At 36.0% G+C, this 26,661-nt stretch overlaps 1 protein-coding gene across 3 annotated transcripts in view; it reads left to right on the top strand.

Annotated features, from left to right (window-relative positions):
- TBC1D19 (TBC1 domain family member 19) overlaps positions 1–23,442 on the top strand; it is a 48,486-nt gene extending 25,044 nt beyond the window's left edge. For all 3 annotated transcript variants that reach the window (XM_021554456.2, XM_021554457.2, XM_021554459.3), the window contains 11 exons: positions 1,496–1,608; positions 6,645–6,719; positions 7,192–7,254; positions 12,868–12,952; positions 15,155–15,199; positions 16,389–16,421; positions 18,850–18,959; positions 20,169–20,260; positions 21,047–21,162; positions 22,011–22,081; positions 23,059–23,442. In XM_021554456.2, coding sequence (XP_021410131.2) covers positions 1,496–1,608; positions 6,645–6,719; positions 7,192–7,254; positions 12,868–12,952; positions 15,155–15,199; positions 16,389–16,421; positions 18,850–18,959; positions 20,169–20,260; positions 21,047–21,162; positions 22,011–22,081; positions 23,059–23,133 — 878 coding nt within the window. In that variant the 3' untranslated portion in view covers positions 23,134–23,442. The remainder of the gene's footprint in view (positions 1–1,495; positions 1,609–6,644; positions 6,720–7,191; positions 7,255–12,867; positions 12,953–15,154; positions 15,200–16,388; positions 16,422–18,849; positions 18,960–20,168; positions 20,261–21,046; positions 21,163–22,010; positions 22,082–23,058) is intronic.
- Positions 23,443–26,661: the final 3,219 nt, after the last annotated feature.

Genomic DNA, 26,661 nt, shown 5'->3' on the forward strand with positions numbered 1-26,661 from the left:
GAAGCTTTATTCTAGAAAATGCTTTAGCTTTTCCTATAGTCAAAGACTAAAAATTTTGTAAATATGTAAGTGCCTTGACCATAAACTGAAATCCCTTTTCATTCAGTGGGAAAACTGCTGCATTCTCTAATGGGTGTTAGCTATGACTTTGTTTGTCACGGAGGCAAATTTTGCTTTTTTATTAGATGTATTGCATAGCCTGAGGATTTTATTTTGTTGTGTTTAGTAAAACCCATCTTGTAAATACCAAAACTACTTCTTAATATTTTCTATGTCAGTAAGAAAAATAAGGTAAATACTCATGGATGCCAAGATGAATCACAGTATTTCTGAAGTTCTGTGGAGAATGTAGGAATCGGGTTTTTTTGCCATCTTCATGCAAGAACAAAGGATCATAGAAATGTCTGTATTAGAGCTCTGCAACTTAAACAGATTTTGGCAAGCTCGTCTATTCAGTATTTAAGCAAAAAGGGAAGAAAATAAAAATCAATTAGTTAGATATTTAATTCTAAATCTTGTCCTTCTAAGTCATATCAGAGCAGATATTGCGAATATCAAATTCAGTGAGATACAGAAAAGCAACCTGTTTCATAGACACTTCTGAAAAATTAGAGGAAATGGATTTGGCAACTTTCAAGAAGCAGTCCAACACCTATGTAATGTCTAGATAATAACATAGAAATTTCTCCCAACTCTCTCTCACTTTTGTGAAAGACATTTTGGGTATCAGGGTACAATTAATCACACACCCTTGGTGAGGAACACTTTTATCAGATTACAGTAGCTGAAGATGTATGTCTTTCAAGTTCATAGATTTAAGTAGGGAATTAGGTAATCTGTTCTATGATATATACAGTACTGTATTCAGCATGAGTCCCTTGTGACAGGGTAGCCTAAAGCTTCACAGCAGTGACCCAAATAAACAAACCTGTCAGCAGGAGAGTATTTGTTTTTTGTCAATATGAAGGCAAACCAATATCTTTTGAGGTCTTTATCCCCTAGAGTAAATACACCAATAATGAGAGAACAGAACAGTATACTCTGGAATGGAAAATTCTGGCCCTGCAGTTATTTGTGAAGATACTTATATAGTTAACAGGGAAAGAAGGGAGACACAAAAAAAGCCAGAATGAGAGGCAATCTCCTATTTGAACTGAGATACCATTCATAGTTAAACCAGGAGTACTTTGTGGCTATAAATGGCTGCTTGTTCTGCATAATGCTAGCTTAGTAGCTGCAACCAGCCTTGATACAGTCATATGTACATACTAAGTGCTATTTTGTGACAGAATGTAGTACAGCTTTGCTGATTAATACCAATTGCCTTGTTTCCCAAGGAATTACTTAAAATTGCAATGTGGAAATGAAATCTTTTCAGTATTTTTCTATTAGCTAACTCTTTACAGCATGGTAAGCCAGTTTTTAAAGTTAAAAATTAAGGTATTTGATAGAAGTCTTACATACATCAACTCTTCACCTGCTTTGTTTCTTACAGTTTTAGCAGAGCAAGATAGTGCTGCAGCTCAGCAGTATGTTCGTCAGGGATGTCCAACAGCACTCCGAGCTGATCTGTGGGCCCTCATTCTTAACGTTTCTAATCAGCCAGAGGTAAGTAGTGAAGGGTGAGTAAAATGTGAAGACTAGGTGAGAATACAAAAGTGCAAGCATGTATCTTCTAGTGATGTTTTCTCCAAAATAGAAATGCTCTACTGAGTTGTCACATAAACTGATAAACATTTTATGATTTAAAAAGCTCTGTGCTGTGGTGAAGTCTTTGCCACTCTTCCTAATTTTTAATAGACATGTGAACAAAGTACTTGATGCAAGTCCTCAACAAGGAAATTTTTGCAGAATATGAAGCCATGGTTATTTAAAAAGTTAAATTCCTCTTTAAGGTCTTTGCATAATTGGGAAACTTCAATGAGAGGCTTTTATATGTACATAATAATTTACCTTATGATAAATTTTTACACACTTAGCAAATGATATTTGTCAGCTATAGATGAAAAAGAAAAATGAGCTATTTTAAACACATTCTAAGACTGAATGCAGTAGAAATTTTACTTTAAGAGACAATCTGCTGGATCCAAAGCCTTGAGACTGAACTGAGTAGACTGTGTGCAAGGAATTAGTGGTGAGACAATACTTTGTAATGATGCTGAAGGAAGTGGCTGGAAAATGGTAATTATAACATTAAGACAAAGTGGTAATGACAGATAAAGTGATGCAAACTGGGAAATTTGTCTACTACTTTGAGGTTGTTGAAATAAAGGATTGAAAATCAGTGAAATACAAAATGCACCCTCAGTCCCCTTAGAAAACAGAAATTATGAAGTTGGGACAAGATACACTATTTTGGAGAAAATAATTCAAGGTAAGTGAGGTAAGTGCATGTAAATGTTTTTCTGTCATGCAAAGCTGAAACTTCTTCTAATCTAACAGCTGTCATAATCTGTCTTCTTTTCGAAGATTATTTTTGCATAGCATTTTTTATCCTGGGTTCTAAGTTAAAGTTGTTTTATGGACTTTGAGTACATGCATTTAAAAGATGGATTTTCTGAATGAGACCTAGCAGAGTGCCCATAGATCAAGTAGAATAGCACATGGATCACCACAGCTATGTTATAAACTGAATAGCTGTGGTTCAGTTTAAGCACTGCATTAACTAATGTTTCGTACACAGAAGTAAGCTGTGACTACTGCCAAAATGCTAACACCCTGAGGTGTTCTTCTTGCATAGAATGAATACATGGCTTTATTTTTTGTGAACTATAACAAAACAGTTTCCTATACATGTAGCTGTTTTATGATCTGCTGAATTTCATATAGACTTTATGGATTTACCTAACACTTCTTTTCTCTATCTGCTATGAATAGTTTCTCTGCTGGAGTCGAGTTGTCTGTTTGCAGGCATTCCTTACTGTAATATTTCTGATTTGCAATTTAGGTTCTATTACATTTATAGCTGCATGAATCTCTAAATCACATGAACTGTGAATTTCCTTTCTTTGATGTGAAATATTATGAGAGTTTGGTATGGGCAGCATTGTGTGTGCTAGCATCCAATATTGTTGTTTGGACAATTTTATTCAGTAAAGCTCAGCCTCTGTATAAAGCTAATATACAGCCAAGCAAGGAATGATACTAATGATCTAGCATTGTAGTAATAAACATGATAAACTGTGAGCTCAGTATGCAGGATTATTTAGAAATATATAAACACATTGCCTGACAATGAATTGTTTCTCCGTTTTCATTTGTAATGGTACACTTTAGAGGAACTGTGCTAAAAGAGCCTTTTTAAGGTTGCAAAGACAAACATTTGAAGGTGAACAGTGTCAGTTAATATTGTCTGTGTAAACAGTCCAATTTGCTGTATATATTTTTAATCATATGATCTTGAATCACATATTCACAGTTATTTCCTGTGGGTCGTCTGTCTCATTGCACGAAATGGATGGCACACAGTGAAAATCTGTTTAATTTTTTTTTTCCTTCTATTCATAGTGTTCACAATTGTTTATTCTCTGCATGCTACTGAAATACTGCTTAGGAAGGAAATTTGTTCATTATCTAATAGGCTTTTTCTTCCCCTGTAAGTTTTTTTGAGTTAATAGGTGTAAAACCTTAATTCTGAAAATTCCAGGAAATGGAAAAATCAGTAATGGTTTACTTTGCTATAGGTATTACTGAATGTAGTTTCAAAGGTTTAAAAACTTAATAAATAGGTGAGGTGGTAGGTTCATAATGGGGCATTTTGTATATCTGCCTTATCAAAAGGTTTTTTAGATTAGGCTCAGTAGCCAAAGGTCCCCACTGTACCACTCAAACAGCAGAAAACCCAGTTATAGTAACAGACTGTCATCATCTTTGGCTGGAGAACGATGTACTTTACAAGTAGATTTCACAGTTCTCTGGTGAAAAGAGAATAAGCTTTGTACCCTCCTCAAGAATTTACCAGAAGGGTCTTCCTTTAACTCTTCTGTTTTCTCTTTATGAAATCTGATTAGGTATTTGTTTTAACCTTGCTAGATTGAGAGGCAAATGCAATAGTGCAATCACGTCAAGGGTAACTAAAAATGGGTCATGACCTGCCTACAGTTCATCAGTGAGAGTGTAGCTCTAGTGCCAGGGATTTCATGGCAGGACACGTGTGGCAGTGCAGAGGTTGCTGAGTAATCCAAACCTTTATTTGAGAGAAGGCGAATATCCAGATTCTGCTTAAAGTAGCTTTGCTCGGTTCTCCTGAAACATACTGTTCTCTCTTGCCCATGAGCTCCTTTCAGAGCTCCCTTATGGTCTCAAGTGGATGCAATACGAATGTTTTGGGTGAAATTTTGGGATGTGGCTCTGTAAGGTCAAGAAGGCTGCTCACTGCAATCCTGAAGTGTACTTAAATTCAGTTTGGAAAGATTAGTATATTTGGAGGTGTGGTATAAAAGTATATAATTTTCTGAAAAGCTGCAGTCTATATAAAAATGCAACATATTTTTGAAAGGGAAAAGGTTTACAAATCAATGTTACATGAAGATTTGGCAGACAAAGAAGAATTGTTGAATCAGATGAAAATGGTAAGATTTTTGTTTATAACTGAAAAGATTTTAAATAATGTAAGAAATGTAACACTTCTTTGGACACTCTTGAAACTTGCCAGTAGTGAAATTTCTCATATGGAGAAAAAAATTCAGACATTAAATTGAAAAAGTAGACTTGAATATTTTTCGACTTTAATATTTTTTTGAATATATTTTTTAATATATTTTAAGAGTGAGGCTCTTAAATATTCCTCACTGTCTAAGTGAGAGACTGATCACCAGAGAGTCTTGTGTCTTGGAAGTAAATCTTGTTTATGATTCAGATCTAAGGAATAAATCTATTAATCGTGCATCAATCACAAACCTCTTGTTTTAACATGAGACATGGGCAAGATCCTCCTGTAGCCAAGTTGTGGCTGAAAACCTGTCATGATTCCCAAGTCCAGCTTCATTTTCCATCACAGCAATCACAATTTAAGAGAGAATGAATGGCAAATAAGGAGTTAAAACCTTTATTCCTATAATGGTTATAATTGTGTTAGCTTTGCAAGTCCTTTTTTAATAATTTCTGATTTCTTTGCTAAACTTCTTTTTGCATGAGTTCTATTTCAAGTGAACAGCTTCTTTCTGGTCTTCTTAGAATCACAGAATGGTTTGGATTGCAAGGGGCCTTAAAGATCATCTCGTTCCAATCCACTTACCATGGGTTTTGGTTTTGGCTTGTGGTTTCTTTGGTTTTGATTGTTTTTTTTTTAATATTAACTTCTTGTGTTTTAATACAGACAGTCATTAGAGATGGCAAAAAAAAAATGTTATTCATTTATACTTGATTATAACACTTGCAGTGTTATACTTGATTAGATTACAATATTGATGCTTTAAAATGATGGCTTGAGTAATCAAGTAGTTCTTCGTAGCTTTGAAGAACACAATGCAATATTCATAGTGCAGATACTTTGCACTTAGTAAATATTTATGTCTGATCCTTCCTAAAGAATAGTGTAATATTTATACCTCCCCTTTTTTATTTCTCAAAAGGAAAATTTAAATATTTTCCCTGTGGGAGGCATCAGTACTTAGTAAATAAAACTTTTGTCTTCATTTCAACTTAGCAGTTTAGTAATATGCTAATTCTAATAGTTTCTAAGTGTGCATTATTCATCATTCTCTCCCTGCAAGATTTCATCGTACTTCCCACTTGTTCTTCAAATCCTTACTCTGGACTTGTCTTTATTGAAGAAATTAGCAGTAAATCTGTGAAGTTGGGAATATACAAATATTTTTGTGGTGTCCATATAGATGTTTTGAAATCAAAATACTTTTGTGAAGTGAAAAGGATCTTTGGGATGGCTGACTTAATTTATCAATTAGTTCAAATCAATCAGAAATTGTTATTCAATTGAAGTTGTAATGGCAGAAAAATATTTAGGGATAGAAGTATATATAAAAAGGGATTTGGGAGTTACAGGTTGACATTGCAATATTTAATTCTATTTTTCCTTTGCAAGCTGTTTCTAAGAAGGAAGGGATAGAATAAGTAAAAACAGAGAAGTTTGTTCTGATTTTTCCCTGTTGTTTCACCTGTATGTTCCATTAACATTCAGGAAAGAGATGGAGTTTAAAAACAGATCCTATTTTTTTGTACTCTTCACCAGTTTTTTCATATATATAATAATTTCATCTTCGCACAAATTTAACCTGCCTACAGGTTAATACTAGTTTAATGTCAAATATTTGCAGCAACTCACTAATGCTTAAAGATAAGACAGAACCTATTGGTGGAGACATGCATGAAAAAAGAAGGTAACAAAGAAATATAATTATTTTGAGCATAGAAAAGATTTTAGGTGTAGAGAGAACCAGAGGTTGGAAGTCTTTGATTTGAACTAGTCCCTTATCTGAAGGTGAAGTAATTTTATAATGTCTCAAATCTTAATTCTTAGGACTTAAACTAGAACAAGCCATGATAGATGCTTCATAAATATGAAGTGCTTTTTTTCAGTTGAATACATGCTTTTTTTTTTTTAATTGCTGAAAATTAATTTTTTTACTTTCAATATAAATTCAGATCATGTCTCAGACAGATGATGGTAATATTCTTAATTTTAGGACATCTTGTATTATGAACAGCTTAAGTCAAATGTGATTCAACACGACCTTTTAGTGGACAACCTGATTTACAAAGTAAGTAATTCACTAAACAGTGACTGATTTATGTGCTCATCACACTTTTATCTTGTTGTTGGTTTTTTTAACAAAGAAAATACTGGATGATTTGGTTTTGAGGAGTGTAAAAATAATAAGTGTGAACTTATTATTGTGAACTTATTCCTTGTGCCCGTGTTGTCTCCCATGTAAGACATTTGAGTTGAACCGTTAAGTCATAAAGGAATGGTATCCTCATTTGAAGGAATAACAGGGTTTGTGAGAAAGAACCAACAGGGTGTGACTGCTTCCATTTCAGGTTTCAACTCTGAATACTTAATCATCAAGTTAATACAGCATTTTTTAATTTTAAAATGTGGAGTATAAGCTTAACTATAGTTCTTTGAATGAAAGTGAAACTGTGTTTTCTATCACAATGTTACATTTAATCTCCATGGGAGTCTAAAAAGAGATCTTTTGGCTTCAAATGCTTGTATTTTTTTTATTACAGGATGTAAAACTGACAGCAAGCAACGATGACTACTATTTTGTATTTGAGGATTATTTATATCAGGTATGTAACTATTTTTTGGTTAGAAAACCTAGGAGGTACGCTCCTGTGGGATTGTATTGCCTTTGGAGAGAGAACTGCCTTTGTAAGGCAGAGTACAGTGGGATGGATGCATCTGTTGGCTGCATGTATTTCACTTCTGAATAGCAATCTTGCACACTTAATCAGATTAAGCAGGGTAAGCTTCTAAAACTCCTGCTATGAAGGACCATATACAATGTCTTTCCAATGCACTAAGCTAGAAAATACAAAGTCAGCCATATTTTTCCCTTTTCCAGCTTTGGAGTAAATAACTCCCAACAATTAAAAGTTGTTGTGTACAGAAAAATTAAGTCATGAGAAGTGTATTCAGGGTTCCATTTAAAATACCCCCTTGCTTTACAGTGACCTGTTACAATAAGCATATCGACATATTCTTATATTAAAGACATTGATTCTGAATAAGGCGGTGACAGGTATGACTACTTGTAGGATTGCTCCCATTGCAAAGTTGTTTCTAGGAATCAGGAATCCAGCTAATTAGCTTTGTTGCTGCCTATCAAAGGCTCATAATTAGAAGGAGATTACATCTATGAATTTCCTAATGAATTTCCAAAAGGAGGGGTAAGACCAACCTTTGTTCTCTAATGGATGGGAGGGAACTCAGTAAATGCACATGAGGAGAAGGCAGAAGTAGTTAACGCCTTCTTTGTCTTAGTCTTCAGTGGGAAGATGGCTTGTCCTCAGGACAGCTGTGGTCTTGAGTTGGAGTTATCAGGGGGCAGAATGGTCCCCCTGTTATCCATGATGAGGCAGGCAGAGAACTGCTGAGCTGCTTGGATGTTCATAAATCTGTGGGACCAGATGGGATCCACCCCAGGGTGACAAGGGATCTGGCAGGCAACCTTGCAAAGCTGCTCTCCATCATTTACCAATAGTCCTGCCTCACTGGTGAGGTTCCAGAAGACTGGAAGCTGGCCAATGTGGTGCCCATTCACAAAAAGGGTGGGAAGGAGGATCCTGGTAGTTATAGGCCAGTTAGCCTGACCTCAGTACATGGTAAGACAGTGGAACAGTTTATCCTGTGTCATCACACAGTACTTAGAGGATGGCCAGGGTATCAAACCCAGCCAGCACGGGTTTAGGAGGGGTAGGTCATGTTTGACCAACCTGTGTCTCCTTTTATGACCAGGTGACCCACGTGGTGGATGCAGGAGAGGCTGTGGATGTTGTCTGTTTGGACTTCAGCAAGGCCTTTGACACTGTGTCCCACAGCACTCTCCTGGAAAAGCTGCAGCCCATGGCTTGGACAGGAGCACTCAGTGCTGGGTTAGGAACTGGCTGGATGGCCGGGCCCAGAGAGTGCTGGTGAACGGTGCTGCATCCAGCTGGGGACAGTCACCAGTGGTGTCCCTCAGGGCTCTGTGCTGGGGCCAGTTCTGTTCAATATTTTTATTGATGACATGAATGAGGGGTTTGAGTCTTTCATTGTAAATTTGCAGATGACACTAAGCTGGGAGCGTGTGTCAATCTGTTGGAAGGTAGGAGGGCTCTGCAGAGACCTGGAACGGTTGGATGGATGGGCAGAGTCCAATAGGATGAAATTTAATAACTCCAAGTGTCAAGTCCTGCATTTTGGCCACAATAACCCCCTGCAATGTTACAGGCTGGGGCCGGTGTGGCTGGACAGTGCCCAGGCAGAAAGGGACCTGGGGGTACCGGCTGACAGCAGCTGAACATGAGCCAGCAGTGAGCCCTGGTGGCCAAGAAGGCCGAGGGCATCCTGGCCTGTGTCAGGAATGGTGTGGCCAGCAGGAGCAGGGAGGTCAGTGCCCCCTGAACTCGGCACTGGTGAGGCCACACCTCGAGTGCTGTGTCCAGTTCTGGGCCCTCAGTTTGGGAAGGACGTTGAGACACTTGAGCATGTCCAGAGGAGGCAACGAGGCTGGAGAGGGGCTTGAACACAAACCCTGTGAAAAACGACTGAGGGAGCTGGGGGTGTTTATCCTGGAGAAAAGGAGACTCAGGGGTGACCTTATCACTCTCTACAACTCCCTGAAAGGTGGCTGTAGTCAGGTGGGGGTTGGTCTCTTTCTCCAGGCAGCAACTGGCAGAATCAGAGGACACAGTCTCAATCTGCACCAAAGGAAGTTTAGGTTGGATATTAGGAAAAGGTTTTTTACAGAAAGAGTGATAAAGTATTGGAATGGTCTGCCCAGGGAGGTGGTGGAGTCACCATCCCTGGATGTGTTTAAAAAAAGGTTGGATGTGGCACTCTGTGCCATGGTTTAGTTGAGCTGTTAGGGCGTGGGTTGGACTTGATGATCTTGAAGGTCTCTTCCAACCTAGTGATTCTGTGAAATTGGCAAACTGTCTGAATAATATCAACTCAAACATTGATATTTGTTTACTAAATACTTACATGTAAGAGTTTTTCTTGATTTAATGGTCAAAGATGATCTTCATTATTGTTAATACTGTGTCTTCATCATGGGATGTGAAAATCTGATTCCTATTTCATTTGTTATGTAGACTACCATGGCATTAATTAGTCATTAACTATCACTTGCAGTAGATGTGGGGTAATAAACTATGAAGAAGTATGAACTAGTATATGATATAATCTTTTAAGACCATCAGAAATAGATTTTGCTCATCATTATATAACCCAGTTGATTGTTTTCCTTTTTTTATATCTCTACTGACTAAAAGAATAGCTGCAGAATGAAAATCATTAAAAAGACTAAACTGTCTTAAGTAATTTGAAGGACACTCACCAAAAATCTTTGAAAAAGTTATGTGGCTAGTTTTACTGCAGGGCTTTGAAGCAGAGAATATCTCAAATGTCTAATTATTAGTTGTTCTAGTTTTGTTTGCTATTTTGTGATATTCTTCAGACTCTGCTCTAGAAAAAAGTTATCAATTTTCTTTGATAATTTCCTCTTCCAACCTAATTTGCAAATGCCTTACTGCCAAATTATTTTGTTCTATAGCCCCTGGAAAAATTTTGCGGTATGAGTCACTGTGATGTGGGATATTATTTATTGATTTAATATGATAAATGTTAGTTTAAACCAGATACATTGTTTCTGGGTTTGCACTGGGTTTATGGCTCTTTTTCATGACTAGTTACTGCTTCTTAAGTCATTGACCAGAATGTGTCCTTTGTATGTTGTGGAATAGATGAAATTTCCATCAAAACAAGAAAATTTGGGCTTAAAATAATGATGAGGATATTTTGTGTCATTATTGGTACCTCTTCAGCAGCATACAACAGTTTTCAGGAAAAACACTGTGAAATGACATCATTTATTTCCTTTAATACCTTTGCTTTTTTTTTCCCCCAAAGTTTACTTATTTTTATTACTTCTTCATACCTGTTGAAATAAAATACAGGTATTTTTAATAAAGTAATTTCTTTTTGATAAAAGCTTTGACTTTGGGTTTTTCTTTCCCTTAATGATTTGAATTCAGTGGTTTTCTTTTCAGTTGGATTATAAATATCCAATAATTTGGTTAATATTTGTGTACTTGAAAAGGGGTTTGTGCCATAGTTTTCTTTAGCACTATCATTTTGTTAATGAGAAAAATAACACATGGATTAGTAAATTTGTAAATTCGTTATTTCAGGCCAGAAGTTAAATTTGAATGCTCTAGTCTTACATCTTGCAGAATGAATATGTGCAAAGAACCTTGCACAGAGTTTTTTGGGTATAGTCATAACTTAGGTTTGAGCTAGAGTCTATTGCTTACAAAGATGCACAGTCTTCATTTAAAGACTTCCAGATACTGTTTCTGGACACTGTATTCCTAAAAAAGAGGGCCTCAAATGAAGGTTACATTCTTTCCCCTATGAGAGAACATAGTTTATGTCCTGTTCAGATTAGTTTCTCTTTTGTTCACCTCAGTTAACATACACATAGAATTACATTTGCCTGTGCATTGTTATTGTCAGTGATATTTTGGCAGCTATGAACATGATTGTGTATTCACAAAAATAATATTTAGCCTAAACTGTTTGAGATAAAGTATTATTCATTTTTTAAAGATGTTTGTATTTGAGAAATAGTTTTGAGGTTCAAAAAAGAAAAAAGTCTCAAAATATGACCGGCTTTCCATAAAAAAAAAATTAAAGCAATAATGGTCAGATATGTGATTTTGCTTGTTTCCTTATGACAAATGCCGATATGCGGAAGGTGTTTGCACCAATTAGTGGAAGGAAAAATGCATTAATTTTTATTCACAATAAGTTATGTAGTGAAATATTTCTTCCTTTTACACCTTAACTACAGTTAAAATAAACTCTTAAAATCTTCAAGAGCACGGTGTCCTGGGTTCAGCTAGGGTAGACTTTATTTTGTATCAGTAGCTGCTACTGTGTTTTGGGTTGGTCATGAGAGTGCTGTTGATAACATACTGATCTTTTAGGTGTTGGAAAGTTGTGTTTATCCTAAGGACTTTTTCCTTGTCTCATGCTCTACCAGTGAGGAAGTACACAAAAGAGACTGGGAGGGAGCATAGCCAGGGCTGATGAAAGGGGTATTCCACACCACAGAATGTCATGCCCAGTATAGAAACTGGGGGGAGTTACCTGGAATCGGGTGGCCAGTCTGGGTTTGGGAAGGGTCTGGCCTTAGTCTTCTATTATCATTATTATTATCATTTGTCATTATTTACTTACTGAACTGTTCTTTTGTCAGCCTACAAGTTTTACTTTGATTCTGCTCCCTATTCCACCGGGGTGGAGAGGGAGAGGGAGGGGGTTGAGCAAGCGTCTGATGATGCTTGGTTTCCAGCTGGTCTTAAACCCCAACAGAGAGAGGTTCGGGTGTGCAGAAGTCAGCAGTGAGTGAAGTCTGCCTTATGTCTGCCCTCTTGTGTACATTCTTCACAGTGCAGCCTTTCAGTGCGTGAAAACATGAAGATTTTTAAAGTACAGTACTAATTACTACCATTTTTACAACTCCAGATAGGATGAGATTCTTTATAGTGGGTTTTTTTTCTGTGAATGCTTTTACTGCTTAATTTTATACTCAGTTGCTGTGAATACAGTTTTTTTTTCATTTATGTAAACAATAAAACCCAAATATACTCTAGAGTACACAATGTGCATTTCTGATCTTTAGGATACAAGGTGAGCATTATAATCTGTTTTTTGAAAGAGTTGAATTGCATGCAAACATTTTGTAAAGATCCTGAGAATGAAAGCAAATGCACGTTCTTCCAGAGCTGCATGCATTTGGGGCTGTATATGATTAGTTTGCGTATTCACTTACTAGGACATGCCCAGTTCACAGTAACTGAGGTGAAAAACAGTTAAAGGATGCAGAAGCAGCCAAGTACACATACAGTCACTAATGTTGTGACAGAAGGGGATGAACACCTGCTGAGGAGGAAGGAGCAGGGTTGAAGAATGTGGATATAAAAACTGATAACAAATGAAGGTGAATGTAAAATTATAGCAAGTTCAAAGCGAGCCTGGAAATTTGAGCAGGAAAACAAACTAGGGTGGTGAAGAGCTTTCAACCTTATTGGCTCTCTTAAATAGCATCTAATAGGTGCTAATTAAGACATTAAATTTGTTTGACATTGGTTTGATTGCTTTGATCCAGTTATAGCTGACTTTCTTTTCTGCAGGTGTTGCTGTGTTTTTCCCGAGATACATCTGTCCTGGAGCACTTTACTTACAGTAGTGCCACCCCACCCAAATCATACATACAAGGTAAAAAGAGTTGTTTTAAGAAGATCATGTAGATTTTTGTTGACTGATGCACTAATACAGTATGTGAATTTGCTTTGTGTTCATTACACCTAGTAGACTACCCTTTAAAGAATGTTAATAAAATTGTATCCAGCTGACTTATGCATAGATTCTATTATGACAATTTAGAAGCTGATCAAAGATTGCAATGTTGTCTTTTACTCCACTTTCCTGTATATAGTTTTGCAGTGTTTTAACAGAAGAAATAAAACACAACTATAACAATATGGTAAAATCATGACAATCCCTGTCTTCATCAGAGCTAGACATTTAAATAGACAATATTGAACTCTGCAACACCAATAAATTTAGCAACTGGGAGTTGTTATAGAATGTTGTTTTTGCAAAGCAGTGAGTTTTGCAAATATTTGTAGACAGGAGCAGAACATGCTGCTGAAGAACTGTGGGCTCTGTTCAAACAGGTGGGAGATTAGAGCTTTACCAAGCATGCTTAGCACTGATTTTTTTTTTTAAAAAGCATGGCATCTTCCAGAGTATTAGCATATTTTTGGATGTTCTTTGACTTGAGGTCTCAATATTTTTCTTGACAATATTTAGATTTCTTGATTATGCCTTTTCTGCCAGCTTCTTGTGCCATTCTTCTGGATGTTTCCATGTGTCTTAGAACTTCACCTGCCTTGATTTTACCTAGAGGTTCTTAATTTTGCCTTCCTTCTTGAGTCATTCAGTAGTCCAATCACTTTTTTTTTCCCAGGTACCTTAATCTTCTACATTACCCTTTATTTCCTTGGTCCTGGTGCCTGGTGTATTTAGCCAAATATGATTCCTAAGTACTTTTTTTGTGCAGGACCTCAGCTGAGAGTTTTAATTTTGCTACTTCTTATGTCACTATAAGTAATGTTTGTTTTCTAATTTTTAATTCCTTTTTTTTTTGCTTTTTATCACTTTTTTTTACTTTTTTTACCTACTCCCTGAAATAAGCAAAGGGCTCATCTGAGAGCAAAACAGCAGTGGGATCCCAGGTCTTACTTCAGACACATTGCCATGGCAGCCCAGAAACACAGCAATGGAGAACATCCTGCATGTTCCTAGACAAATCCTGGAGAATGATGTTGCTGATACCTAAATCTGTGCAATGCAAATCCAAAAGGCTCGTATGTCCTATTTTTAGCTGATTTTCCAAGAGATGTGCTTTATGCTAAAAATACTCATCCTCCCAGATTATAATTCCTGGCTGCACAACAAGCAACCTGTTGAAAGGAAAAGGAGAAAATAATTTTTAGTTTAATGAAACAACTTATTTATGTAGTTGAAAAATACTGGATTTTGTTTTCATGGGGTCATAGGAATTTTGGAGGTCAATTTTTATTTTATATTAGTCAGTTCATGCTATAGGAAAATATCAATATCCAGATTCCATTCTATTGTGAAAAGTAAATAGAGTACACAGAATATTCTATATATTTTCATGTAATTAATTAAATTTTTACTTGAATGTTCTCATTTTAGAACTAAAATAATTGCAAGTTTTAATTAGTTGTAATATGTTTAATAGTACTTTCATATTTCTAAATAAATGTTTAAATTTTATTAATGTATTTTGGATTATTAATTTATATGGGTGAAATATGGTTTAATAATATCATGTGTTCATTTTGCCTGGAAGATTAAAAAGTTATATCATCAGTGATTTTCTTGACTTAATTCTTTTGTATCTGGCCGATTACTTAAATATTTGTTTTTTATATCAGAACATCCATCTTCCTCTGTTGCAGACCTAATGATGCCTTGAATATTTTTTATCTCTGTTTGTATATGTTTGATGGCCTTTCTTGTCCCTAGGTCAGTCTGTCCTTAATCCCTCCCAGAGTTTCACTGTCTTCCATGTCTGCAGCAGACTTTAGAGCTCCTAAGACACACCTAAATAGAATCTCAATGGAACAGTATTGCTGAAATTTTCCTCCTCTTTTTTGTTATTTGTCATCCTTCTGTATTGGTGTTGCCTTTCAGTTTTATATCTGATATTGTACCTGTCCCATTGCATTTCTTGCCACATTTTAGACAATGTCAGGTAGTCAGTAATGTAATTCGTTATGATCTTTGTAATTGTAACTTAAAATCTACTTTTTAATTTAAATTGTTTAAATCTTTATAACTTTTTACAGCTTAATGACATTTTCTTTGTGGTTTGACGGTTCACAGGGAAACTCGGAATGGAAGAATATGCTGTTTTCTATCCTCCAAATGGTATGAATTATACTATTGCCTCCTCTAGTGGTAGTTTGGAAAGATGTTTTTCTCAAATATGTGATATTTTCTTTTTTTATTACAAGTTATTGTTTTGCTATTACTCTGTGAAATTCATTAATTTAAAGGAATAAGCTGGATGGAAGCTACTCCAAACCCACATTCAGCCTGGTGTTAGTGATCACAGAGTTTGTGTGTGGGAAGGAGAAGGAAAATAACTTGTGGTACAGCAGCTTGTATTCAGTCTTGTATCAGCACTTAGAGGATTTGAATGATAAATGCTGAAACTGGCTGACCTCCCAGATTTTCAGTACTTAACAAACCACACCCTAAAGTTTTCTCCTTTCAAAATGTATATTGACACAACAGATCTATGTCATTTTCATATCATTGCTGTTGTTATAACTTCAGTTATTAAAATTGTTTTTTTCAGCTCTTACCTTGACCATTTCAATCCCTTATTGAGTCCTTTCCCTCCATTTATATTTCAAGTTCAAGCTTTTTCCTCTTGCTTTCAAGGCCTTATATCACCAATCTTAAATCTATCTCTGGCCTTGTCTTCTATGTCTTCTGTATTTCAGTGGAGTCAGTTACCGTATATACTTTTGTTTCACTTTTTTCTATGTTTGCCTCTGCAATTCTTGCAGCTTTGTTGCCATGAAGCATTGTTCTTACAATCTTTGCCAAAGCAGCCGTCTTTTACCAGTCTTATATAAAATCTAGTGAATGGGAACTAAGATCAGCTGGGAAGGAGGAGTGAGCTGTCATGCTACAACTGCCAAGCACTGTGAATGTTCTGTCTGAGTACAACATGAATTACTAGAGGTCTTGGCCTCCTTTTTTTCCGGCCCCGTTCTTTTCAGTGCATGACATTTATGGGTTGTCATTTATCTGAAATTAGTTTCTGATATCAGCAAAGCCTCTGTGTAACAACTTCATGGAAATGGAGCTTTACTTGACTTTCTAGGAACTGTAGCTTGTGTTTAAGCATGTCTTTGGTTGTACTGACATAGGCAAAACTGTACTTATGTAGGTACAAGATGGAGATCTGTGCAGGTGCAATAACAAGGAAATACTTTATTCCTGATGTAGGCAGAATACAATTTGATAATGTGAGCAGGTAAAATATTTTTTGCCTGCATAAAGAGGATTATTAAAGAACAAAAAAAGAAATATTTTTGTTTTGCAGGTGTAATTCCTTTTCATGGCTTTTCTATGTATGGTAAGTGTGACTCTCATAATCTAAAACTTCAGGATTGCTTTTCCTCATATTGTAGTTTAAAGCTGTATATACTTTTCTGCAACTTTTAAACTTGTGCATGTGCTTTAATGTTTTTTTGTGTATGAAGATTGTTGAATTTAATTTTTAAAATTTCAGACTGTTTTATTTACTCATATTACAACTTGCTGCCATGAGGGAATTCCTTCTTTGAGAGCTAATAGTTGAGCTAAGCTACACATCTTAATGTATATGAATAGAAGGATAAAGTTTACCAACTAAATGCTCTTTCCTTGTGTTTCAATTCTGGGTAGACCAAGTTACCATGAAAAAAGTTCTTAAAAACATAAATAATGCGAAAAGCCTGTTGTTCTCTACATTTACCTACAAGAGGTATTAAAGTAGCATTACATAATAAAATGCTTGCTAATTTACTGCATAGAGGAAAGCACAAATATCAACAAGATTTTTAGGAAAAAAAGCAAAAAAATCTGGGGTTACAGATGCATTGCAGCTATTTCAGATGTGAGATTAGATGTTTTGGCTTTTCAGTTTTTTTTCTTTTGGTTTATCAAAGGTGTTCATAGCACCACAGGGCAAGCAGTTTTAAGATTATACTTAAAATGCTATGTTTTGATAATAATGAAGTTTAATGATCACACACAATCATTAAAATAATGGAACTGAAATATTAAATGCAAATTTGAACCTGAGTAGGGAATCCAGAGTCTTTGGAATATTGAGCACTTAATTTACATACTCTTCCTTAGGGACTCACTTAGAGATGTTCACTTGTTCTGTATGAACTGCTTTTCAAAATGTTTGGATTTGACTCTGCCCTTGAGAACAGTGTCTCCCAAACAGAGGTGTGAGTTTTCCTCCCTCCTTCCCATCCCCGCTCTTTGCACAGGCTCAGAATATGCTGGCTCTGAGAAGAGGAAGGGTGAAAAGCAAAGCAGCAGAAAAATGGTTATGTAGCTTAAGACTGTGGGTGCAGTGGCTGGAATCAAGCAGAGCATCTGCTCTATTCCATGCTGTGCTGCTATCTGAGGAAGTGTCTGGGTCCTTATGAAAATCCTATACCCTTTTTCCAGTTTGCATGCATACACTGTCAGAGTGCCAGCTGTCAGAGGCTGTTCTGTTACCCTCCTGGCCTTTATGTACATGAGCACACTGACAAGTTTTCCACCTCCATCTTCAAACATTAAAACCATGAGCACAGATAACACCCTTTGCTTTTCTTACCCCTACGGAATTACGTGTTTCTGTGAACATCTCACCCTACCTTAGCACCCCACCTCTCATACACAGACACCATTTTTGTTTTTAAGCCACCTTCTCTGATTCTTAGATATGAAAACAAATTCACATGTGCATATATCAGTATATATATATATATATATATATAAAATGTACATATATCTGTGTGTGTATGTATACATACATATGCAGATAAATAAATAAATATCCCTAGCTTATTGTAAGTAAAATGAAGTGGAAGGTGGATGTAGAGATAGAAACTGAGTGTGTTAAACTGTGAGCTAAAATGATTGCACCTGTAAAGTGAAGGAGTCAGCATGATGACTGGACAGATCAAAAGGCTGTTCACAAAAAGGTGTGACAGCTGTCTGTGAGAATGCATTGAGTGTATGGACTGTCAGTCTCAAGCAATGATGGTTCTATTTGAGCAGCACAGATTACATATACCAGATATAACGTACATCTAACAGATTTAACTAAATGCAAGACTTACAAAACAAGCCAAGTTTCAAAGCTGCTGTTTTACAAAATGTAATTTTCAATTATTATTTTGAATCAGATCTATTAGAAGACTTCTGAACAGTGAAATACCAAATGTCCATGGTTTACAGATTTTGTAAGAAATAAACATGTCTCTATGAGTTTGTCATACTTAGTGACGTTTTTATGGCAACCAAGAGCTGTTCCTTCAATGCTTTCATTTTCACAATATCTGTCTTCAAGCAGTCTTACAAATAGGGCATCAATTTGAAGCTGGTCACTGGCCTCAGAACACTGAAAGTTAGAGACAGTTTTATCAAAAACTTGCAGTGGTCACATTGCCCTACACCTTAGGGGTGCTCTCCTTACAGAGCATATAAGCATATTTCTCCATAAGCATATTTCTTACAGTTCTGAAGCCAGCACTGTAGTAAGTAGGTTCTAATTGGTTTAGCCTCTTGAAACATATAGGAATAATATTTAGAATGTGTCATACTCCCTTTTTTTACTTTTTACATTAAATGATAGACTGTGATTGAATACTTCTTTCTTAATAATTGATTTAGTACTGTTTTTGTAAGTTGTGGTACTATAAATTACTTGATTTTACCTCATACTTCATGTGCTTAATCATTGAACTCTTTTAGCAGTTTACAGTGTTGAGTCAATTATAATTCTTTTATCCTTTCAGTTGCTCCACTTTGTTTTCTGTACCATGAACCTTCCAAATTGTATCAGATATTCCGTGAGATGTATGTGCGTTTTTTCTTCAGACTCCATTCCATCTCTTCTCATCCCTCTGTAAGTTCATTAGGAGTTAAATCCACTCACTTGATATCCTGTTTGCTACAGAACAATAATATACAGTAGCATTGTTTTCAATGTGATTGGAATGTATCCTTTTACATATACTAAAACATTTCAGGCAAACTTGGGAAAATTACTAGGCCATTCCAGTCTGGATATTGTTGTTTTCTATGTCAGTGTTAGTCTTTGCTATCATTTACCTTATTAAAATAGTAAGTACTCATTTTATGAGGGTGTGGGGTCTTTTATTAATGTCAAGTTTTTTAATCCAATAGCTTTCTCAGTTCAAAGAATCACACAAATTCACTTTCATTAAAGATATGTAAATGGACTCCGAAATATTGCCTGGGGTAAAGGGACTAAAATATATGTATAGACATATTGTTTCAGTGATACCAAGTTAGTTTCAGTTTCTTTAACTGAAGAATCTTGGTATGACAGCACATGCTTTTTAGTACTACGAGATGAGTTTAAATAATTTGTCTGTTTGTGACCAAGACCAGCTGTCTTCAATGTACAAGAGTTGTTACAATTGGCTTGTCTTCTGTTTGTGAAGAATAAAACAAAGTAGATAGTTCTTTTTTCCTTCAAAAAGTACTGAAGAGTTATATTGCTTTTTGAAAATATTTCCTGGTTAAAAGAAAATGCTATCCTTAGTATATTTCAAGGCTATGTATTGTGCTTTCCATCTTTAATAACAGAGAAAGGGGTCAAACAAGAATCTATCAATTTCCATGGCAGTTTTTGAAACAATTTTTAAAATGTGTTTATGTTTAGCTATTTTCATAGTTTTCCCTATTGCTGTTTGGTTTTACTTATCAGAGAGATACTTTTTCTCACATCCTTTATTTTTTAGTGCAACTGAAGTCTGTTTCATCAAAGTGGAAATATTTCAAGTAGGTTACATTATAATGACCCATTAAGTACTTCAGCCCTGACATACAAATACCATAAATAACTCGGACTTGACGAGGACTATCACAACATATTATGTTGCTAATACATACATGGAATTGCAGGAGTAAGGCTTTAGTGACTGAAGGTACTAGAATTGCTTGTGCCTTTCTCAACTGAGTTGAATACTGTATCACTCTAGGTGTTTTATTGCTTGAATTAAAAATTCATACACTTACATGCTGCTACTGTTTTCTCGGATTTGACAGGATGAGTATTAGTATTAATGATATGATCTTGTTTCTTTAGGGCATTGTATCTTTGTGTTTGCTTTTTGAGACTCTTCTACAAACCCATCTGCCCCAGCTCTTCTATCACCTCCGAGAAATTGGAGCTCAGCCGTAAGTACTTCTTTCTGACTTTTTACAAATATTCAAATTTTGTAACAAATTTTTTTCAATTCAAACAAATGCACATTTATTATTCTGAAAATGCTGTTCTGTAGTGTTTTAATTGAAGATCTGTAGGAAATTGCACAAAAGTGTAACCATCAGTGCCCCATTTTTCCTTGAGAGTCAGATGGAGTGTTTTGTATAACCTGAGAAACTGTGCTTTATGCATTTCTTCTGCATGCTCTGCAAAAGAGAGAATTGCTCTGTGAGAAATGCTCTATGCTGCACTGTTCAGCTAAGTTTCAGCAATTCATGTTGTATCCGATGGAATTAAGTTATGTATTTCCTAGGAGACAGAAGACACAGAGATGTGTTAGTTGCAGCAGAAGCTACTGGAAGAGGCAAGAGAGCAAGAGTCATTTAATAATGAATTCATGGCGCCAGGCACAAGAGAACCTGAAAACCTTTTTGTCTTAATTGGTATCCATCTTAATAGCATAATAGTAGAAAGGATGAAACATTGAGGGTGATAATAGCTGAAGATCACTCTAATATGATTGTTTCATCAGAACAATTATGAGAATCATATTAGTACTTTATCAAATAAGATGCTAAATAATTTTATTATGGCTGTTGCAAATGAAAATATTGATTATTACTGCAGCAACAGAAAATGCTATTCTTCCTGGAAGAGAAGAGAAATGCAGAAGGATAATGAATATTTTCAATTTATAGACAATCTGATCATTATGGGAGGCAGAAATATAATAACCATTGTTTGTCACTTGTTTGCAGGCTACGAATTTCATTTAAATGGATGGTACGAGCATTTTCTGGTTATTTAGCTACAGACCAGCTCTTGCTTCTGTGGGACAGAATCCTGGGATACAATTCTCTAGAAATTCTTGCTGGTAAAAGAATTATTTTTACAAAAACATGTGAAGTCTGTGTGAATGTAAGGCCAATACTCATTAGATTCAGTGTATTTTGTGATGAGAAGAAAATAGCTGCTCTTTGAATGCAAACAGCAGGTTACATACATGTCAAAGCATATATCATTTAGAAAAATGGAATTGCATGAGTACTGCATGTTTAATAAAAAATATGTCAGGTAATTTTTTTAATGGCAATACTCAAAAAATGCTAAGTGCTCTCTGAACAGAACACAGGATGTTCTCCCAACTTCAGTGGTAGTGGTAAATTAATTCATCACCTTTCACATTTATGTTAGTTATGGCAGCTACCTACAGTACTTAAAGCAATTGAGAGTCCCCCTGATTTTGTTGGATTTCTTCTTTTGAAGTGGCATCTTTTAAGACACTTTGGAAGTTTTGTAGCTAAATAATGTCCTCATGTTTAGGAAGATTTAAGATGGAGGTTTTAAGGAAAACATATATCTTCAGTTGAGTCAGTTTCTAAATACAAAGGAGGTGAGTAGAAGAGAAAAGGTTTTGGTTTCATTTGTACATGTAAGAGAGCTTGTACCTTTGAATGAAAAGCTATTAATCTTATTAATCTTAAACTCAGGCATTTTCACTCAGACTTTCCTGAAAGTTGTTTTTTTCCTATTTTTTTCCTGTTGTGTTTTTCCTGTCTGTTTGAAAGTGTGGTCGATGAAACTCAAACATGGCCATGTGTTGTATATTATTCTTCAGAATCAAAATAATTAAACTAAGTGAAAATTGGTATTTTATATCAAGATTAATTCTAACCACTACTTATCAGGTCAGAAACCTAAATATTGGACATTTTCTTTCAGTCCTGGCAGCTGCTGTGTTTGCTTTCCGAGCAGTCAACCTGATGGAGGTGACATCACTGGCTGCAGCTGAAGTAAGGATAAGTTTCACTTAGAGGAGATTGAAATAGTTTCTGATGCTTTGCCAGTAGGAGTAACTTAAGCTTCATATGGCACATGGTGCATAGTGCAAATCTTTCTGTCTAAATTCTTACCTTAGATAAAAAATAAGGAAATTGTGAACATGCAGTACATAATGTTGCTTTTCTGGAGTAAAAGGAAATAAAGTATATTTGCTGTAAAAATGCAATGTTATAAAATTATTTTTACAGTTAAGTTTTTTTTAATGTATAATCTGTGTTAGTGGGATATATTGTTTTTGAAATATTGCAGAGGTTTGTACTTTTTTCCTCAGAAAAAGAAAAAGCTTCTGTTCTACAAATTACAAAAATTTTACAGGATTACTTTGTCAGTGTGAATCTGAAAGTTCACTGTGCGTACTGCCATAGGAAATGTAGAAAATGAAGTTACTAGCATGAAGATTATTACTATATATAGTCATGTGTTGATTTTTTATTTTTTTTTCCAAAATAAAATGATTGATTTGTTACAGATTTAGAGAGTTTGTGATCACTTTCTTTGGCTTTTTTTTTAAATATACTTTCATGAGAAGACATTGAGTGTTTGAGGCATTAAATTGGACTTAATTCACAAGTACTAGCCAAGCCACAGTATAAGGATTCTTAATTCCCAATTATTTTTAGAAACAAGTTGAAATGTTAGACTCCTTATTCACCCATGATGCCTTGTATGTTTGAAGTAAGGCTAAAGGCTAAAATAAAGTTACATACTATACATTGGGTGAACGTGTTTTTCTCTTTGAAATGTTAGAATGAGAATTTATGCCATACAGTACTAACATAAACCAGTATAATTTGTTTCTAGCCATGTCTACATCTAATTATTGGCATATTGTAGTCAGTATTTGAATATTTTCCTGACTTCTTAACTTGCCTTAAGGAAATTTGATTCAAATGTCAAATTTAACAAGCCTTTTTGATTTTCATCCTAGGCTGTACTTGCTGACCTTTCAACCCTGAAAGTTATGCCTCTTCTTCAAATCTTCTTGTTTGCTACTGTCACTTGATCTGTTTCAACAATACTGGTACCACATTCGAGTCTTTCTGGAGAAGCTAAGCATCAACTATGCAATGCCTGCATAAAACCAAAATTAAACTCCATGTATAAAATCAATTTAGAAATAACTACCTTAATATTTTCTAACTTGAAAAAATAACTTTACACACAATTGTGTGAAGTGCATGCTAATGAATTCCACTGTAAAAGCAATGGTTATTACTTGTACATTGCGAATTACTACTTGTGCAAGTAAATAATATGAGTCACTGTCTAAAATGCATGCAATATTAAACGAAATAAAGTAAACTTAATTAGTGATCTGAGTTTTGTGGTGTTATTGTCAGAGTTGTAAAAGATCTAATTCTTTTAATATGAAATTAATTTTTCAGGCTCACATCTTAGAGGATATCATCTCCAATACTGTCAAGTGAGAAAATCAAGGTACTTTTAGTTGCAAGATTATTTTTTCTTGTTTTCTAAGGAGAAGGTGGGATCATACATCAGTTCTTCTATCCCTGTCTTATTTATTCTTTTCACAGAAATTTTCTCCATCTTCTTTCTCATGTTAACTGCTCCTATTTATTATTTTCATACACAGAGATGTAGTCACGCATTCACCATTCACTTTGCTTAGGTATAGAGCTATCTCAGGCATCTGCTGAACTCCTCCCCAGAGTCCCATCAAGGGCACAAAATATGTTCCCCTGCAGAGAAGGCCTGAGCAAAGCTTCCTTCAGAACTTGTTGGAGCCAGTCTTTGCATGAGACAAAATATTGTCCTGAGAATGATGCCAAGAGTCCTTTTGCTGTGCCCCACACCCTCTCTGGGTGAGCAGTGCTACGCCTTTGACAGTTTTCCAGCCTCTGTGATTCAACAGCTCAGGCTTCAGTGCCAAAGCTCTGCTCATACTGATTTGTGATGGATTGTCACAGTCCAGGCTGGCATCATCTGTTAGCTGTCATACCTTTTTGTGAGGTCTTCCTCACAAAATTTGTTTGATTTGTTTAATACCAAAGTTAAAGAAATCAATAATCTGATTTGATTGAGTGTATTTTAACACTGGAAAATACTCTAAGCCAAAAAATTATAATGGATTATATAGTCACTGCATTTGCCATAGGACTTCTGTCTTTGTCTAGGTTATGAAAATGTACATGCTTATGTACATGTAACTGTCATTATTTGCCATACTAAATGTAAGTCAGTGAAACATGAATCCTTTATACTTTGCTCAAAATTTGACAGGCGATCTAAGCTGTAGTCTCAGGTAGGGGTATGAGTTGTATGTCTGAATCTTCTTGTCTCTGTCTTGATAATGTAGTACAAACTTACTGAACTGGTAAATTTATAAAGCTAATTTAAAAAGAGGTAAAGGTGTGGACTTGGTGGTATCACTTCCTGTATAAAGAATGAAACTGCTTAGCAGATAAAATGTTTGAGAATATTTGGGTAAATTTTGCTCTGGATAACAGAAAATTAATGTTTTCCTTAATATTTGCTACAAGTTGTTTTATAACTAGAGTTTTTTCTGTGACAGTTTTTAAAAAGACATGTGACAGCTTTTATCCTTTACAGCAAGTATAACCCTGTTTTATATATGGGAAATGAAGGCATAGAAAGATTAAATTATTTGGTAAAGATTACAGAGTAGATGTCTAAAGGAGGTGAGCAGTCTCTCCTCTTTTGAAGTTCTGTTTGCATTTCTGGATGCTCAGTTTATGTATAAACCACAAGATCTTACTTCATCTTCAGATCTACATCTAAAAATGCAGCATTTTGCAGTTTTTAAAATCCGTAAACTGGGTAGCAGTTTAGAAGTTACAATGTTACAAAGCAGTCACAAGGATTGCGGCTCAATAAGCTTACCATGGTATTATAAAGAATTAAAAGTATTTACTAAATAGCAAGGGAGATTCCCTACAGGCCTGCTGACCCCCTAATTCCCTTTGCTTTCTGCTCATACATGGTGCAAAATCTGAACAGTACCTTAACTTTTTCCAGATTGTGATTTTTGAGCTGTATCTTCTCTTATTTTTAATTTTCAATAACTTTGGAAATGCTGTAACTAGGCAGAGGTAGAGACTGTTGGATTCTTGTTTGAACAAGCAGTTCCATGACTAACAGAATATGGTCTGTTTTTATCTCCCATCTTCCTTGCATCCCTTCCATCTTCCCCACTGGGGCACTTAAACTGTGCCTGACCTGCGCCAGTGTCTCTCCTGATGACTGGACAGGGAACCTTGTGCTCTGTTATCTATAGATAATGATCAGGTATTTTGCTGCTTTCCTTAGGATTCTGGCTGTGGTCTGTCAGGGGTTTCTTGTAATGTCAAATCAACTGTTGTAAAAAATGCAAAAGTAAATAGGCTTGTCTAAAAATGTACCCAAGTTATCTTCCTTTAGTACTTCCAAAAATATGTTGAAGCTCAAATCTTGATGGCTGGGTCATGGAACAACTGAATAACTAGAACAGTTTATAATTTTTAGTGGATTTTTTTTTTGGTCATAGTAACAAACTTTATTATGAGAAATGAAGAGTATAAAGACTGTAAAACAGATATCCTAGTAAAGGGAAAAGGCTGCAAGGAGTCTCCAATTTAAGACACATTTATATTTGTTGCCAGAAAACAGAAAAAAAAAAAAAAAAAAAAAAAAAAAAGCTGAAGCTTGCAGCTATTTTGCTATTTTACTGTTTTCTAATGAATTTTATAAAATGCTTCCAGCAAAATGGAAGGGATTCCTTGAAACAGAATTGCCGTATAGAAATCAGTTTGGGGAAAGCAATACAGTGAGCTGTTAATTAACAATAAAATATGCATTTTATAAAAGATATTGAAATAAATTGCAAAACTGAAGGGCTGTGTCTTCAGTGAGGAAGGGGAAGAGCCTTTCAGCATAATTTAACAAATCAGTAAAATATTCTGTCCAGCGTTTTATGTGAGGAAATGGGGGAGGGAGGGGACGGATGCAGCTGGGGCAGTGGGAGCTCCCGGGCGCTTCCTTTTCCCTCTTTCCTCCAGGCCGTTTCTGGCCGTGCCTGGCAGCTTTCATGTGCTGGACCAGCGGCTTCCATCCCCACAGCCCGCACAGAAAGGGCAATCAGCTGCAGGCATTCGTGCTGCCCAGCCAGCTCCAGCAGGTTTCCTCCAGCCGCAGGAAGCTCCGCTGCTGGGCGGGGAGTGCAGCGGGGCCAGGGCTGAGGTGCTGGACCCGGGAGTGGCGGGCCCAGGGGCATGGGCCAGCCTTCCTGCCGGGCTGGGCAGCGCCGCAGGACAAACAGCCCCTGGCACTCCTTCCCCCTCCAGCAGCCATAGGAATGATAGTGCGTGTCCTTCTTGTGGGAGCTTCCAGAGGTGCTGAAGGACAACTCCTGCACTTGGCACTGTTGGACATAAAAATTGGTCCAGCCAAATTAAAGGTGAAATAATGAAAATTTTATTTTATATCGAATTCTCTCTGAGGCAGCCACAAGGAAAAGGCCAGTGCCGAGCCCGGGCTCTCGGCAGAGGCTGCCCTGGACACGCACACCGCCCAG

Source organism: Lonchura striata, chromosome 4 (genome assembly GCF_046129695.1).
Source record: "Lonchura striata isolate bLonStr1 chromosome 4, bLonStr1.mat, whole genome shotgun sequence".
Taxonomy (NCBI): Eukaryota; Metazoa; Chordata; class Aves; order Passeriformes; family Estrildidae; genus Lonchura; species Lonchura striata.